The 14,387-nt window shown below is 47.1% G+C and overlaps 1 protein-coding gene across 2 annotated transcripts in view; it reads left to right on the top strand.

Moving 5' to 3' along the window:
- CUL5 (cullin 5) overlaps positions 1–14,387 on the top strand; it is a 497,462-nt gene that overhangs the window by 262,336 nt on the left and 220,739 nt on the right. For both annotated transcript variants that reach the window (XM_069202325.1, XM_069202326.1), the window contains exon 11: positions 1,412–1,476. In XM_069202325.1, coding sequence (XP_069058426.1) covers positions 1,412–1,476 — 65 coding nt within the window. The remainder of the gene's footprint in view (positions 1–1,411; positions 1,477–14,387) is intronic.

Here is a 14,387-nt window from a genome sequence, read left to right as displayed (position 1 = left end):
CAAAACAGTTTTTAGAATTGCAGTTACCTGCGTGCACTATGTGAGTGCACTGCAGGTGCTTTCGGTGTAACCGCCATACACCACCCTCTTCTCACACAAATTGGTACTGAGGATCGAGGCAGCGTTCTTATCTTAGTGGTGACACCTTTTCAATCTACCACTCTGCCATTTTTTTTTTGCTCCCCCTCGCCTTTAAGAAAAGTGAATCCATCGGCTCAACTCTAAACGGTTTGGAGCTTCCACAATTACCAGACAGTAGACCCCTGTGTGAATGCTTAGCTTTTTGGAGTATTTAATAGAGCAAAGAAATGAAATTGTGTGCAACGGACTGTGGATTGTTCCCTGTTTTAAAATCTACTATGCACTGATCACAAAGCAACCCCCTCAACGCCTGCAGGCTCATTCCACAAATGCCAGAGCCACTATGAAGGGAATGGCGAGGGAGTTGCTGTTATAGACATCCGTTAAGCAGTTACTTGGGCATCCATACACATTTAGGAAGCACTACTGCCTTGACAGTCTGGTTTGATGAGAAGGCCACTTTAGCTGTTCAGTCCTGCAAGACTGAGTCCATTACCCAGATCATACCTCTGTTGGAAGGCACGCCTGTGGTATATATTTTAAAGGTGAATAATCTGCGGGTTAGAAGTATCCATCTGAAGAATAAGTTGCTTACCTTCAATAATGCTTTTTCTGGTGGATACTCTATCTCACCACAGATTCCTAACGGCCCTCACTCCACCCCATGCTGTGGAGTGTACTCTTGAGTATCATAAGCCCCAAAGCTTTGGTGCACTGTCATCTACAGTTTATCCAAAGAGTTCCATATCGCTGAAGTAGAAAATGTTAAGAAACTAATGTCAGTGTGCAGCGATGTTCTTATATGCATTTCTTCTCTGTCACTTCCGGGGCAATACAGATTCAATGTGGAACCCGACAGCATCACTTGTTGGTACATGGAAACATTGCTGAAGAATTCTCTAAAGTCTGCGTGTGGATATTGTACAGGTGAGGAATCTAGTTAGAAACAATATCCGACACACAGATCCGTAAGGAACATGATGCTTAGGAGAAGTCTGTGTGAATATTCCTTTAGCAGTTACTGTTAGATTTCAATCTTGAAAGATTAACAAACAAGACAATCATTAAACAAATGAAAATATAGGAAACTTTTTTTCCAGAGACAATGTTAAGTCACTGCATTGGATCAGACAAATGAGGTGGTAGATTTATTCCTGAGCAGCAAATGTTATCCCATTATCAATGGGTTTGGCTGGGGTGCCAGTATTTTAAACACTCTTGCACCAGCCTTGATAGTACTAATTTAAAAAGTCACATACGCAATATTTTTGTGTGGCTTTCTCCAAAGCACATGATTTTCATATCTATTTTTTTCTTTAATTTCTTTTAGGCATACAAAGCTGTTGTGAATGATGCTACGATATTTAAACTTGAACTACCATTAAAGCAAAAAGGGTAAGGAATATGGATATAGTACAATTTCATTGTATTAAAATGAAACTACTACTACTTCAGTTTCACTACTGTAGCTACATGTTTCAGTAAACGTCAACCATTATAAAGATTTTGCAGTTATAATTAAATTGATACAAGCCACACAGTTCATTAAGAGTGCAGAAGACATTACTTTGGTTCCCAGAACAGAATCCATTTGACAACACTATGCATCATGCACAAGGTTTTATATATTTGATAAATCCTGAATCAAAGAGAGATTTCAGGAACCTATTCCTCTGTGGATTATACAGTCCATTTCATAGTTGCGTCTTTTGGTCTGCATGATAAAACTGATCTGTGGTTTTGGTCGTTCGCTTATGTTTGCCTCAAAATGTGGAGTGGTCTGCCCCTAAAATCTTAATGAGTAGCAAGTTCTCTGCTGTGTAGGAAAGAACTCAAGACGTTGTTCAGCTACTTTGTTTTTCTGTCTTCTTCCCAATTCTTGCTGCTCACCCAATGTCTTCCTCCCCATGCTCACCTCTGCAGTGCTTCTCAGTACTGTTAATTAGGATTTGCTCTTGATACCATGATGCCCTTGGGACTGTGCATGTGCTTTACAAACAAGTACTCTATTTTGCTGCTGTTCAGTTTATTTAACGTTTAACCATTGTTGCAGTATGTTACATTTTGGAAGTAATTATCTTCACATCTCTTGATAAACAACTTAGTTGTATCCATTATGAGTACATTGACATTTTGAGTGTGAAACTTTTGCTTTGTGATTTCAGATTTAAACATTTCATTTATAGGAATTACGATTTAGAAATCCTGACATTAACTTTCCTAATTACACAAATGTTCATATGTTAAAAAAAAAGGTCATTGCTATCTGTGTTTTTGTATGATAAAGTACTTCTTCACCCACATAGTTCTGATGCACACTAAAGCACAGAGAGCAGGGTGGGTGAGTGTGGGGTCAGTTTCGTAGATCGAACAATATTTCCATATCAGCAATGGAATCATAGTAGCATTATATTCCCAAAGATCAGTTACTGTCTTGTTTTTATGAAGTTATATTTAAATAGATTCCTAGTGTGTAATCTAATACCAGCCTATGTTGGCTCACAATGTAAGAAAGCTTAAATTAGTGCCTTGGGGCCCCGTTGGTTTCCCCATTCTTAAGTTTTAGCAGCCGCTTCAGTTGTGGGGCCGAAGTTTGTTTCAAATGTGGTTAGTGATTTTTCATTCACCAAGACTACCACAATCACCATCTAAGGTACTTGGAGCAAGTATCTTTACAAAACATAGACAAGGGAGTCCTAAATCTTGCTGCCGCTTCTTTCTTATAGATGCTATTGTGAAAATGGTGGGTATGTTCTAATTTAACACGTTTGTGTTGCATGAAAGATAATGAGGTTCACTTTTGTGAAATTCTAATTTCTTTGAAAAGATAGGTTTGAACATTAAGGAAATGTTTAAAATATGGGGCTCGGGTGAAGAGGTGTTTAGGAAACAAGGAGCCACCAAGTTACATTACCTGTATTTTACAACCTACTGGATGTGGAATTGGACTTGCCTTTACCTCTCAGTGCTGTCATTCACTGCAAATCTTCCTTACAGGGGTGGTTGTAAATTATCAGGCTTTCATAAAGTGCACACACTAATTACTTGGCCCCTTCCTGCCCATTATTATTGTTTTCTGCTCTATGCAGAGCCTTGAAGTAAATTTATACATTACTATTAAGAAATCTAAAGCCTACGAATTTCAGATGAGCAGCTTTTGTTTTAATTTTGGTAAATCACTCCAGGGCCTGTTGAAACACCACACACTTTTAGAACACATCAGGGAGGAATCACAACAAACTAAAACGCGTGTATGTTGCAAGACTGAAATCACTCACTTAATTTTTTTAAATCTAATTGATATTTTTTTTACATTGCTGACTTTCGTTTTAAGTTTATTATCTGTAGGTAAATTAGATGTAGAGTTAGCTCTTTTAAATGTTTACCATTTTGACATACTACAATTTTTAGGTATGCGTTTTAAGAGCACAGCTGTAAAACGTGCCTATTGTTAGCAATATACAGAGTGGGCTTAGGATCCACCTAGTTTAACCATTGGATTTTTTAAACCAGCCTCCTCCTTTGACCATTGAATTGAGACTTTGTTTGTGATGTCTTGGCTCAGCCTAGTGGAGTATTCATGTCACATAACATTGGCTGTATCCTGTACTGTCTACTGTGGTGCTTGCTCTAATGTGCTAACACTACCTGCGTCCAGGGGGCGCCCAAAGTGCTACTCTCATAGTGGTGGAAGGCTACCGCCTTCTCCAAAAGGTATTCAGCACAAGCTGGCTGGTGGCAACATACTGTGTAGTGATCAGTAGTAGTGAACAGTTCATTTTTACCCTGTGTCACTGGAGTAAGGCCTACAGGCTCACTCACCTTTTAAAATGTTCTGCTGTTGTCTGCTTTACTCACCCTTGGCCTGCATCAGGAAGATGTGAAGTGCTGTGCAGGGGGGGGCGATTCTGCACTGGTTGTATGTGTACCTGGGAGAGCTGCAGTACAGGGATACAGCAGTACTGTGTAGTACTTATGTGGGAGCAGGTGCCCATGCTCCCCACTTAGCTGCACTGGTCCTCCAACTAGTCACTGCCCTTTTGGATCCAGCTCTCTGCTCTGCAACCGCTGCTCCTCTTCGTGAGCCCCTTCCTCCTTCTCGTTCCCATCACCCTCTTTGCCCAGCTTCTGCCGATCTTTACCTGTTCTCTTGCACTTCTTCCCACCGATTCTTCTTCCTGCCTTCTGTAACCCTGTCCCTCCCATCTCCCAGGACCTAGTTAATGGTGTCCACAGTGGACGCACGCAGCGGACATGCTGCTGATTCTGCAAGCTTGTTTGTGCCCATCCTTGCCTGGACCACGCTTAGCCCCATAAACCCTACTTCCTCTGCTGCCCAGAGCTACACCACGGCCGATCTCTACTCCTATGACACAGGACACCGCAACGAACACTGGTACCGCACTGATCCACACTCCATGTTAGGACCATTTACCAGCACCCACTGCCATTTAACCTGCAACAACAAGTTCACCAGCACGCTGCCCAGTCCCTGACCTGACTACACTGCTGACCACACCAACATGGGCACATCAGCTCTCATGCGCATTTCTCAGCACACACTCACTAGACAAACCCCACCAAGATCTTAAACTTCATCACCCACATCGCACAGGACATCCTCCTCACCACAGACCTGGCTGAAGTACACATCTTTCCACAACATCACCACTGCGTGCCAGAAGGATACAAGGTCATCCACTGCGACCACATCTACAAGTCAGGCAGAGGAGTCACCATCCTACACAGGGAATCCATCCAGTGCACTGCCACGACAAATGACATCGCCCCACCCATGGCACTTCTCAGTTTTCGTGACTGGGGACCACACATTCAAGGCCCCCTCACAACTCTGGATCTTCCTACAAGCACCACCGCCTTAATTTTAACCAGCTCACCAGACACCTCCGCTCTGCCTCCCTATTACTAGAAACACCCCCCTCCCAACTTGCATCCAACGAAGCAGGAGTGGAGGAAGCTCATTTTCTCCAGACAGATGGGAAAATCACCATCAGAGGCACCCTCTCCTTCCGCCACAGGACCATGGCCAAGGTCACGCAACTTAATAGGCAACTTCACCCCGCCTGCCTTGCCATACACTTCAATGACTACATATTCCTCATTAACCTTAACTTCCATCTCGACGACCACAGCGACAGCAACACCAACAAACCTCCTTGACAGCATGAACTCCATCAGTCTCACCCATCTTGTCAATGCACACCACAGGCCACAAGCTTGACCCCCATTTTCACCACCAGTGACCACATCAAGTAAAGCCACACCACAGAACTCACCTGGACCGACCACTCCATCGTCACTTCAACATCACCAGCCCATGGCTCTCCTCCCCCAGTCTGCCCAGCACGCCCCACCGCACCTGAAGCAAAGTCTCAGAGGATCAATGGATGAATGCCCTAAACACCTCCCACCCCATGCCGGCCACAACCTAGACAAGAATGTCAGAAACTTCAAGCGATGATTGCTAACTGCACAGACAGTCGCTCCTATTAGCAACAATAACACACACAGAAGATCCAGGAAACAGGCAAGCTGGTACACCGAAGAGCTCAGAATCGCTAAATGATGCTCTAAACAATTGGAGAGAAAGCGATGCACTCGCAAAGATACCACCGAAAAGACCTCCTTCAAGACAACCCTCTACCACTGTCAGATAAGAGATTCAAAGAACAAAATCATAGCTTCACGCATCGAATCAAGCTCCAACAACCACAAGAAATTCAACATCGTCAAGGAATTTTCGCACCCCTCAGCTGCAGCAAACATCACCCCCTCACAGGAACTTTGCAACAACCTTGTAAACTTCTTTCACGACAAGATCGCCAAAATCATAATAGTCTCGCTATCACTGCAGACAACCGACTGACCAACTGGAACCAGCTTCCCCCTCCCCCGTCAACATTTTCATCATGAGCTCAATCCACTCAGAGACTCGCACCGATGTGTGTTCTCACCACATCTTCAACCTAGACAAAGCCAGAATTAGCTATGAAATCACCAGCCCGTTCAACACCTTGATAGCCACTGACACTTTCCCTGAGGACTGGAAACACGCAGAGGTCAATGCCCTACTAAATAAATCTTCAGCCGACCCCAGCAAACTCATCAACTACTGTCCAATCTCCCTGCTCCCGTTCTCAGACACAGTACTAGAAAAACCCATCAACCAACAGCTCTCCATTGGAACCAAACCATCTACTCTATACCTCGAAATCTGGATTCTGCAGCAACCACAGCACCAAGACAGTCCTCATCACGGCCACGGATGAAACACGAATCCTACTCAACCAAGGAGAAACAGTGGCTCTGATCCTCCTAGACCTCTCAGTGGCATTCAACACGGTCTCTCACTACACACTCATCACAAGGCTATACAACATTGGTATCCAGGGAGCCGCTCTCGGATGGATCACTTCCTTCCTTACCGGAAAAACCCAAGACGTCTGACTACCACCATTCACCTCCGAGCCCAAATAAATCATCTGTGTAGTACTGTAAGGATTCTATCTCAGCCCCACCCTCTTCAACACATACATGGCACCACTGGTCAGCATTGTCAAAGCGTACAGACTCACCATCATGTCCTATGCTGACTACATACAGTTCATCCTCTCCGAAGACACCACCAAGACCAACTTCCGAAACTGCATGACAGACATCGCTAACTGGATGAAGGACAACTGTCTGAAGCTCAGCACAGACCGGGCAGGCACTGATCTTTGGTGACAAAGGTTCTTCGTGGGACACCTCCTAGTGGCCCATGGAGCTCAGACCCACGTCCAACCCCAACTGACCACGCCAGAAACCTCAAAATCATCCTGAACAAGTTAACCATCTTCTTTTGGATGCTTCATAAGACCCCAAAGCTCAAGGCACACCATCACCCAGGCCCTCATCTCCAGCTGACTGGACTACAGCAACGGTCTTTACACAGGGATCACAGCCCAACTCCTCCAAAGACTACAAACCATACAGAACGCTGCAGCCAGAATTGTCCTCGACCTCCCAAGACGAGCCTACATCATCCCCACCTCAGGGAAATCCTTTGGCTGCCTATTCAGAACATATATCAGTTCAAGCTCCTCACCCACACATTCAAGGCCCTACACAATTGTGGGCCCTCCTACATGAACCACCACCTTAATTTTAACCAGCCCACGAGACACCTCTGCTCTGCCTTCCTATTACTATAGTCCCCCCCACCACCTCGCATCCAACGGAGCAGGAGTGGAAGAAGCTAATTCTCCTACCTGGCAGGGAGGGCATGAAATGAACTACCCCTACATCGCCGAACCTTCCCATCTCTTCCAGAGTTCCTTAAGTCGCTGAAGACCTGGCTCTTTGACTGATCCCCTGGACCTGGCCAGCGTCTGAATACTATCACAGGTGACAAGCTGCATTCTACAAATCAGCTGATTGATTGGTATTAGTGCATGTGCTGAGTGTACCTATATGCATGCAAGGAATACATGACATTAAATATGTAGTGCTGTACAGTGCACGTGCAATGAAAGCATGTACTTTGTGTATTTGTACTTGCATGAAGTACAGTACATGAAGGGTGAAGTGATGTGCAGCACTTAGTGAGTGTGTGTGCTGACAGAATGTGTGTTTGCAAATAGCACACTCTGTTACAGTATAGAAAATCTTCAGTGCTGAACAGTGCATGCAGCCTGAATGTGTGTACTGACTATATGTGTACTTATAATGGTGCAGTGCATGGAGGTAACAGTGCTGGACAGTAAGTGTGCTGTGAGTGTTCACTGAGTGTGCCTGCATTGGTACATCACATGGAGAGCCCTGGGTTCCATTGTGGGATGCCTAGGCTTTCCAGGTGAAGACGTGAAGAGTAGAGGAATCTCCCAGACATATTTGTGTATTGCTGCATTCTTATAAGCTGGATAGGACACACTGAAGGAAGGGAAGGAGGGGCCATTCCTTTACACTTCAAAAGGTTGCTCTTTGATTCAATAGATCACAAGGAAGGGGTCTGGGCACATCTCACAAACGGAGATGGAGGTTATAACTAAATCATAAAGAGTAAGGCTGGGAAGCCTGAGAGTAACCTTTTGAGCACATATCACTGTGGCTGACATCCAGGTGTGAACTTTGCTCACTCCCATGAATTTTGCTGTGGGTCAGTCGGCTTCAGAGTCTTGTCTGCTGTGACAACCTTTCATGGGGAAAGAAGAAAAAGACGTGGACTAAATCACATTTTAGTGTCTGAATAAGGACTATAAGAAGGGGAAGCTTAGACCCTAAACTTTGTCATCTACCAAACAGTCAGATGGGCTGTGTGATAATTGGAAGCTCTGCAAGACTTTTGCCTGTGACCAGGACTGTGGACCAAAGTCTGCAAGATCCCTGCTGTATGAGGGGACATAACCCAGGGAAAACCAAGAGCTGCCCCAGAGCCTAGAGCACAGTGCTTGCCTCATTGCCAAGACTAGCTTGCCCTGTGAGGAAGAGGAGAGTGTTGGAGGGGGGTAGATCCCTATCAAGAAGGCACCCTGAGCTTGGTGTGAGGAGGACAGCTGAGCACCGATTAGGTCATTGTCCATGTGAAGGAATGGTCTGGCGAACCCTGTATGCCAGGAGAGGGCACCGTGATCTAAACTGTGTGAAGAGTGCCATGCCGGAGGTGTGAAGCCTACACCAATATGCTGGGGTGACCCCGTATGCCAGAGGGGGCTACTGTTGAATTTATTTGGGTCAGTAGTGTGAGACTTGTGTCTGCCAAAATCAACAGCTCCATATGCCAGGAGGGGTCACTGTATTGAAGGAGATCACACTGGAAGAGTCTGTGCCCCAACCATGAGTATCATGGTAATCCGTATGCCAGGAGGGGTTGCTGGGTACCACTGTGGCCAAGTATTCGGGTCATGGCCCGACTGAGAGGGTTACTGCCCTGAATGATGGTTCAAACCCTCAAAGTGCACCTGACTGATTCCCTGAGGATCACAAGTAGCCACTGAATATGTTGCCCTCTTGTTAGAGCTCCAGTCGGGAGCTGGAGGATTCCCCCACCCCTTGTTTGGGGAATACTAAATTACCTTGTGTTTGCTGAGTGGGAGCAGCTCCGATCACTGGACGAGCTGCAGAGCTTCTTTAAGAAGAGAGCCTCCACTAGCCGGGTGCTACCTCTGGAACTGTGCGAGGCCCCCTTTGCTGAACAGGATCTGGACTCAGGAGCGTCCACTGAGGTGGTCCTCACTCCACTGCTGAACACTTCCATACCGCCAGAGTGGGTAAGACTGGACCCGGGCTTTTGGGACCCTGGGTGACTTGCTGCTAAGTCATAAACACTTTTGACTAATAACTAAGGAGTCAAAGGGGAACTCTTGGTTGTGGTCTACTTGTATGCATTCCCTGGAATAGCCCAAAACACATTACAAGGAAGATGGTGGGGCAAGGATTTGCCTGACAACTACTAGTGCCCCCACCCTTAAGGGGAATGTGTTACTGCATGTGAGTATCGTTATTCCTTTGCATGTGTAGAGTTAGAAATAAAATACATATTTTTCCTATTTAAAAAAGTATTGGACTGGACACTCATTTATTATTGGTACTGTGTGCAGTTTGAGTTAGGAGTCTTGTTACCTTACCTGTATCTATCCCCACATCGCCTCCATCCCCCCTCCCCCCCCCCCCCCCCCCCCCCCCCCCCCAATTCTCCCTTCTGAGAGTCAAAAGGGGTTCTTGGCCCAGTTGCTCAGGATCCATAGCAGGTCAGGCTCTGGGATATCATGAGTAAAAGGCCTCAAACACCACGCTTGGGCCCATTGCCCCCTGTGTGTCCCGTGTGTAGGGTGTAGGAAGCTGGCTCTGTACATACTATATCAAAATGAGAAATAGTGTGCACAGAGTCCACGGGTTCCCCAGAGGCTTAACAGAGGCTAAAGTAGATAATATGAATGCTCTCTTTTGTGGTAGTGTGGTTGAGCAGTTAGGCTTATCAGAGGGTAGTATAAAGCATTTGTACACACAGACAACAGAAGAAGCACACACTCACTGACTTAACTCCAGGCCAATTGTTTTTATATAGAAAAAATATCTTTTGAACCACAAGATTCAAGTTGTAAGTAAGTACATCAATAAATACGTATTACACATATGAATCAATATGACTTTGTTTGGAATCGGTAAGTTATACAGTTGTAGAATAAATGGCAATAATCTGTTTTAAAAGTTGACAGTGCAATTTTCAGAAACAGTTCCTTGGGGGAAGAAAAGTTAGTATGATTTGCAGGTAAGTAATTGACTTACAGTTCCAGTCTCCAGGGGTTGGGAAGTTTGCAGGTTGGGGTTCAAGTTAACCCCAAACACCGATCACCAACAACACAGGCCGGCCGGGTGCAGAGGTCAAAGATAAGCCAAATTTAACATGGGCTCCAATGGAGGCTGGGGGCACTCTGTTTCAGATCTGCTGGCAGGTAAGTGCCCGCGTCTTCGGAAGGCAGACCCGGGGGATTTAGAGGAGCACCGGGGGGCCACAGATAAGCACCATACCCACACCCTCAGCGGCACAGGGGCGGCCGGGTGCAGGGTGCAAACAGAGCATCTGGCTCCCAATGCTTTCCTATGAGGGGACCCCATGGGTCACTTGGATGCTGCAGGCTGGGTCCAGGGGATTGCTTTTGGAAAACTACAGGCTGGACAAGTAGGAGGACTGCCTGCTAAACTTTGCTGCACCGGAGGTCGAGTTCCAAAAGGCCAGGAGGCTGTGGGTGCAGGGGACCTTTAGGCAACGAGTATCTTCGTTCGCAGGTTTTGTGGTCGGGGCTGTTCTGGATTTACACTGCAGGCGTCGTCGTGGGGGACAGGAGAGGTCAGCCCAGAGTGGGCACTTGCTCTGAATGTCCTGGGGAACCTCTCTAGTCGGTTGGGCCACCTGGACACGGGCCGTGGGTGTCAGGTGCAGAGTGTTCAGGACTTGCGGATCCGGGGAGGCTCTGGAGTCCTTAAGTGTAGTTTTTTCTGGGACAGGGCCGCTGTTCACTGGAGTTCTTAGTCCTCAGTGATGCAGGCAGTTCTCTGGAGGCTTGGCAGAGGTCATTGGACCTGCAGAATGCTTTGCTTTCTTTTTGCAGGTTCTCTGAAGCAGGAGACAGGCCGGTAGGGCTGGGGCCAAGTAGTCAGTTTTCATCTTCCTACCACTTCTCTGCTGGGGTTTCAGCTTAGCAGTCCTTCTTTCTTCTTGTGAGGTTGCCAGGAATCTGATGAACTGGGTTCAGGGGAGCCCTTAAATCATGGATTTAGTGGCATTGCAGGGGTCAGAGGGCAGTAGCCAATGGCTACTCTCACTGAGGGTGGCTACACCCTTCTTGTGTCCACTTCGTTTGGGGAGGGGGACACAAACCTAACCCTATTGGTCCCTATCCTCCAAACTAATATGGAGGATTCTACAAGGAGGGGGTCACTTCAGCTCTGGACACCTTAGGGGTGGTCCCAGCAGAAGGGGTCACTCCTCCTCCTTGTTTTCCCTAATTTTCCTGACAGACTTGCCGCCACAAGTGAGGCTTTTTCCAGTGGGTGGGCAACTCCACTAACTGGAGTGCCCTGGGCACTGTAACGGGAGGACTGAGCTTTTGAGGCTCACTGCCAGGTGTTACAGTTCCTGCAGGGGGAGGTGTCAAGGACCTCCACCCAGAGCAGGCTTTTGTTTCTAGCCTTAGAGAGCACAAAGGCCCTCACCCCATGGGGTCAGAAACTTGTCTGCTAGTGGCAGGCTGGCACAGACCAGTCAGCCCTAGACTAGAGGACTGGCATTAGTGTGGGTTTATTGTGCTGAGAAGTTTGATAACCAACTTCCCAGCCTTCAGTGAAGCGAACATAGAGCTGTGGAGTTCATAATAACAAACTCCCAGCCCATGTATTTAATATGGCCACACTGCACTTACAATGTCTAAGAATGGACTTAGACACTGTAGGGGCAGATTGCTCATGCAACTATGCCCTCACCTGTGGTATAGTGTACCCTGCCTTAGGGCTGTAAGGCCTGCTAGAGGGATGACTTACCTATGCCACAGGCAGTGTTTTGTGGGCATGGCACCCTGAGAGGGATGCCATGTTGGCTTTGCCTTTTTCTCCCCAGCAACACACACAATCTGCAATGGCAGTGTGCATGTGTTTGGTGAGGGGTCCCTTAGGGTGGCACAACACATGCTGCAGCCCTTAGGCACCCTCCCTGGCCACAGGGCCCTTGGTACCACTGGTACCCTTTTCAAGGGACTTATCAGTGTGCCAGAGGTGTGCAAATTGTGGACACAATGGTACAGTTTTAGGGAACAAACACTGGTGCTGAGGCCTGGTTAGCAGGATCCCAGCGCACACTGTCAAGTCAGCATCAATATCAGGCAAAAAATGAGGGGGTAACGGCAACAAGGGCCATTTTCCTACAGAAGCCCATCCACCCACTTCTCCCCCCAGCACACAGGGCAGGAGACTCGGACAAACCTGGAAAGTCTTCCTAATCTGTCAGGTAAGAAAGAGTAGGGAAACCGGCTGGTTCGTTACAGGGCATACTCTGCCTTACATCCTCCTGTCCAGGTCATTCCCTCTGGGGAACTTACCTACCACAACAGTAATAGGACCCAGTCTGAATTGCCTCTTGCCTGTGTTTTTAAGCTCTTTACCTATTCTTTTTAGCTTGGGGCCAGAGGTATCCACCTCAGCTTACTCAAAGAGGTTACCCACGGCTGGAGTAACCCCACCATGACCAACAGGGTCAGGGGGGGCTATCTTGCTATTTGGCACGGGGTCAGACCACCATGCCAAGGACAGTGCAGACATAAAGGCTAACAGCCAGCAGAGGCCACTGACAGCTGTCAGTGTCTAGAACCATACCTTTAGCTCTTCACCAACAGGGGAAAGGGCTAAGACACAGGCTTCTTTGGGTTCAGGGTGCCTGTCTGCTGTGGTAGAGTGGGGGATTGCTACATCATGTAGTAAACACCCTCCTTCTGTTAGCAGAGGAGGCACCCACTCATGATTAACAGTTGCCTGACTGGTCAGGACTTCCTGTGGATCAGGCTGGACTGTACCAGTGCCAACGCTGGAGTTCTCCCCTACTGGAGCAGAATCTCCTTGGCTTACTGGAACCTTGGCTAAATGCTGTCCACCTTTCCTGCACTGCTTTTTCTTCTTTTTCTTCTGGGGCCTACCTTTAGACACTGCAGTGGCAGCACCTCCAGTATCCTTGGGAGAGGACTGTTACTGGACCAGCTCCTCTTTTGGGCTCTGACCAATCTCCTGGTTAGTCATTTCCAAGGAGACAGTCAAGGGGGAGGTCTGTTCTGACTACCACCCTTCTCCAGCTCAAAGTCTACCCACTTCTAGGGGCACTAAAGCTATAGGCCAATTATTGACCTCCTCTGGGCTAATCTTTACCCTGGCAATCTCACCTGGAATGTACTGGTTTGAGAGCACCAGCCTGTAATGCACAATTGTGTGACTGGCACACATGACTCTCCGGGCAGTGGCTGAGATTCCATTCACCAGTAGGTGGTGGAAGTGTCTACTCCCCTCTGGAATCTCCAACTCACGTGTGGGGGCAAGGCTATCAGGACTTACTCATCTGAAGAGTAATCTCCAATGGCTACACTGGCTACCCCTGGGGGTTTGTTTTTTGGACAATGTGTCCTGGGTGTGGTGCCCTGTCTGTCTACATTTGTGGCACCATGCCTTAGTGGCATCCCCGTTTTTACCCTGGTACCCACTTTTGTTTTGGGTTGTGTCTTGGGGCCCACTCACTTCGACTGGGTTTTGGGGGCCTACATAGGAATCTTTTTCTTTATTTCTAGGAGTCACCCACTTTCTCCTGGGAAGGCTTTGTAACCCCTTTCTTTTGGTCACCCCCAGTGGAATTCCTGGTCACTCTAGTCTTGACCCAATGGTCTGCCTTCTTTCCCAATTCTTGGGGAGAAATTTGACCTAGTTCTAGCAGATATTGATGCAACTTGTCATTAAATCAGTTACTTAAAATGTGTTATTTCATAAACAACTTATGAAGCCCATTATAGTCATGCACTTCATTTCCAGTTACCCAACCATCCAATGTTTTCACTGGCACTGAGTAGTCTCCAAAATCAACCCAGTACTGGCTTGAGGTTTTGTGAGCCCCTCCTGAACCTAATTCTATACTCCTCAGTGGTGCATCCAAAGCCCTCAATCAGAGTAGCCTTCATGTGGTCATAGGATTCAGCATCTGCACCAGTGAGTGTGAGGAGCCTATCCCAGCACTTACCAGTAAACAGTTCCCAAAGGAGAGCCCCCCAATGAGACTT

This window comes from Pleurodeles waltl, chromosome 8 (assembly GCF_031143425.1).
Source record: "Pleurodeles waltl isolate 20211129_DDA chromosome 8, aPleWal1.hap1.20221129, whole genome shotgun sequence".
In the NCBI taxonomy this organism is placed as follows: Eukaryota; Metazoa; Chordata; class Amphibia; order Caudata; family Salamandridae; genus Pleurodeles; species Pleurodeles waltl.
The sequence above is the reverse complement of the archived record's forward strand: the minus strand, read 5'-3'. Positions and strand labels throughout refer to the sequence as shown.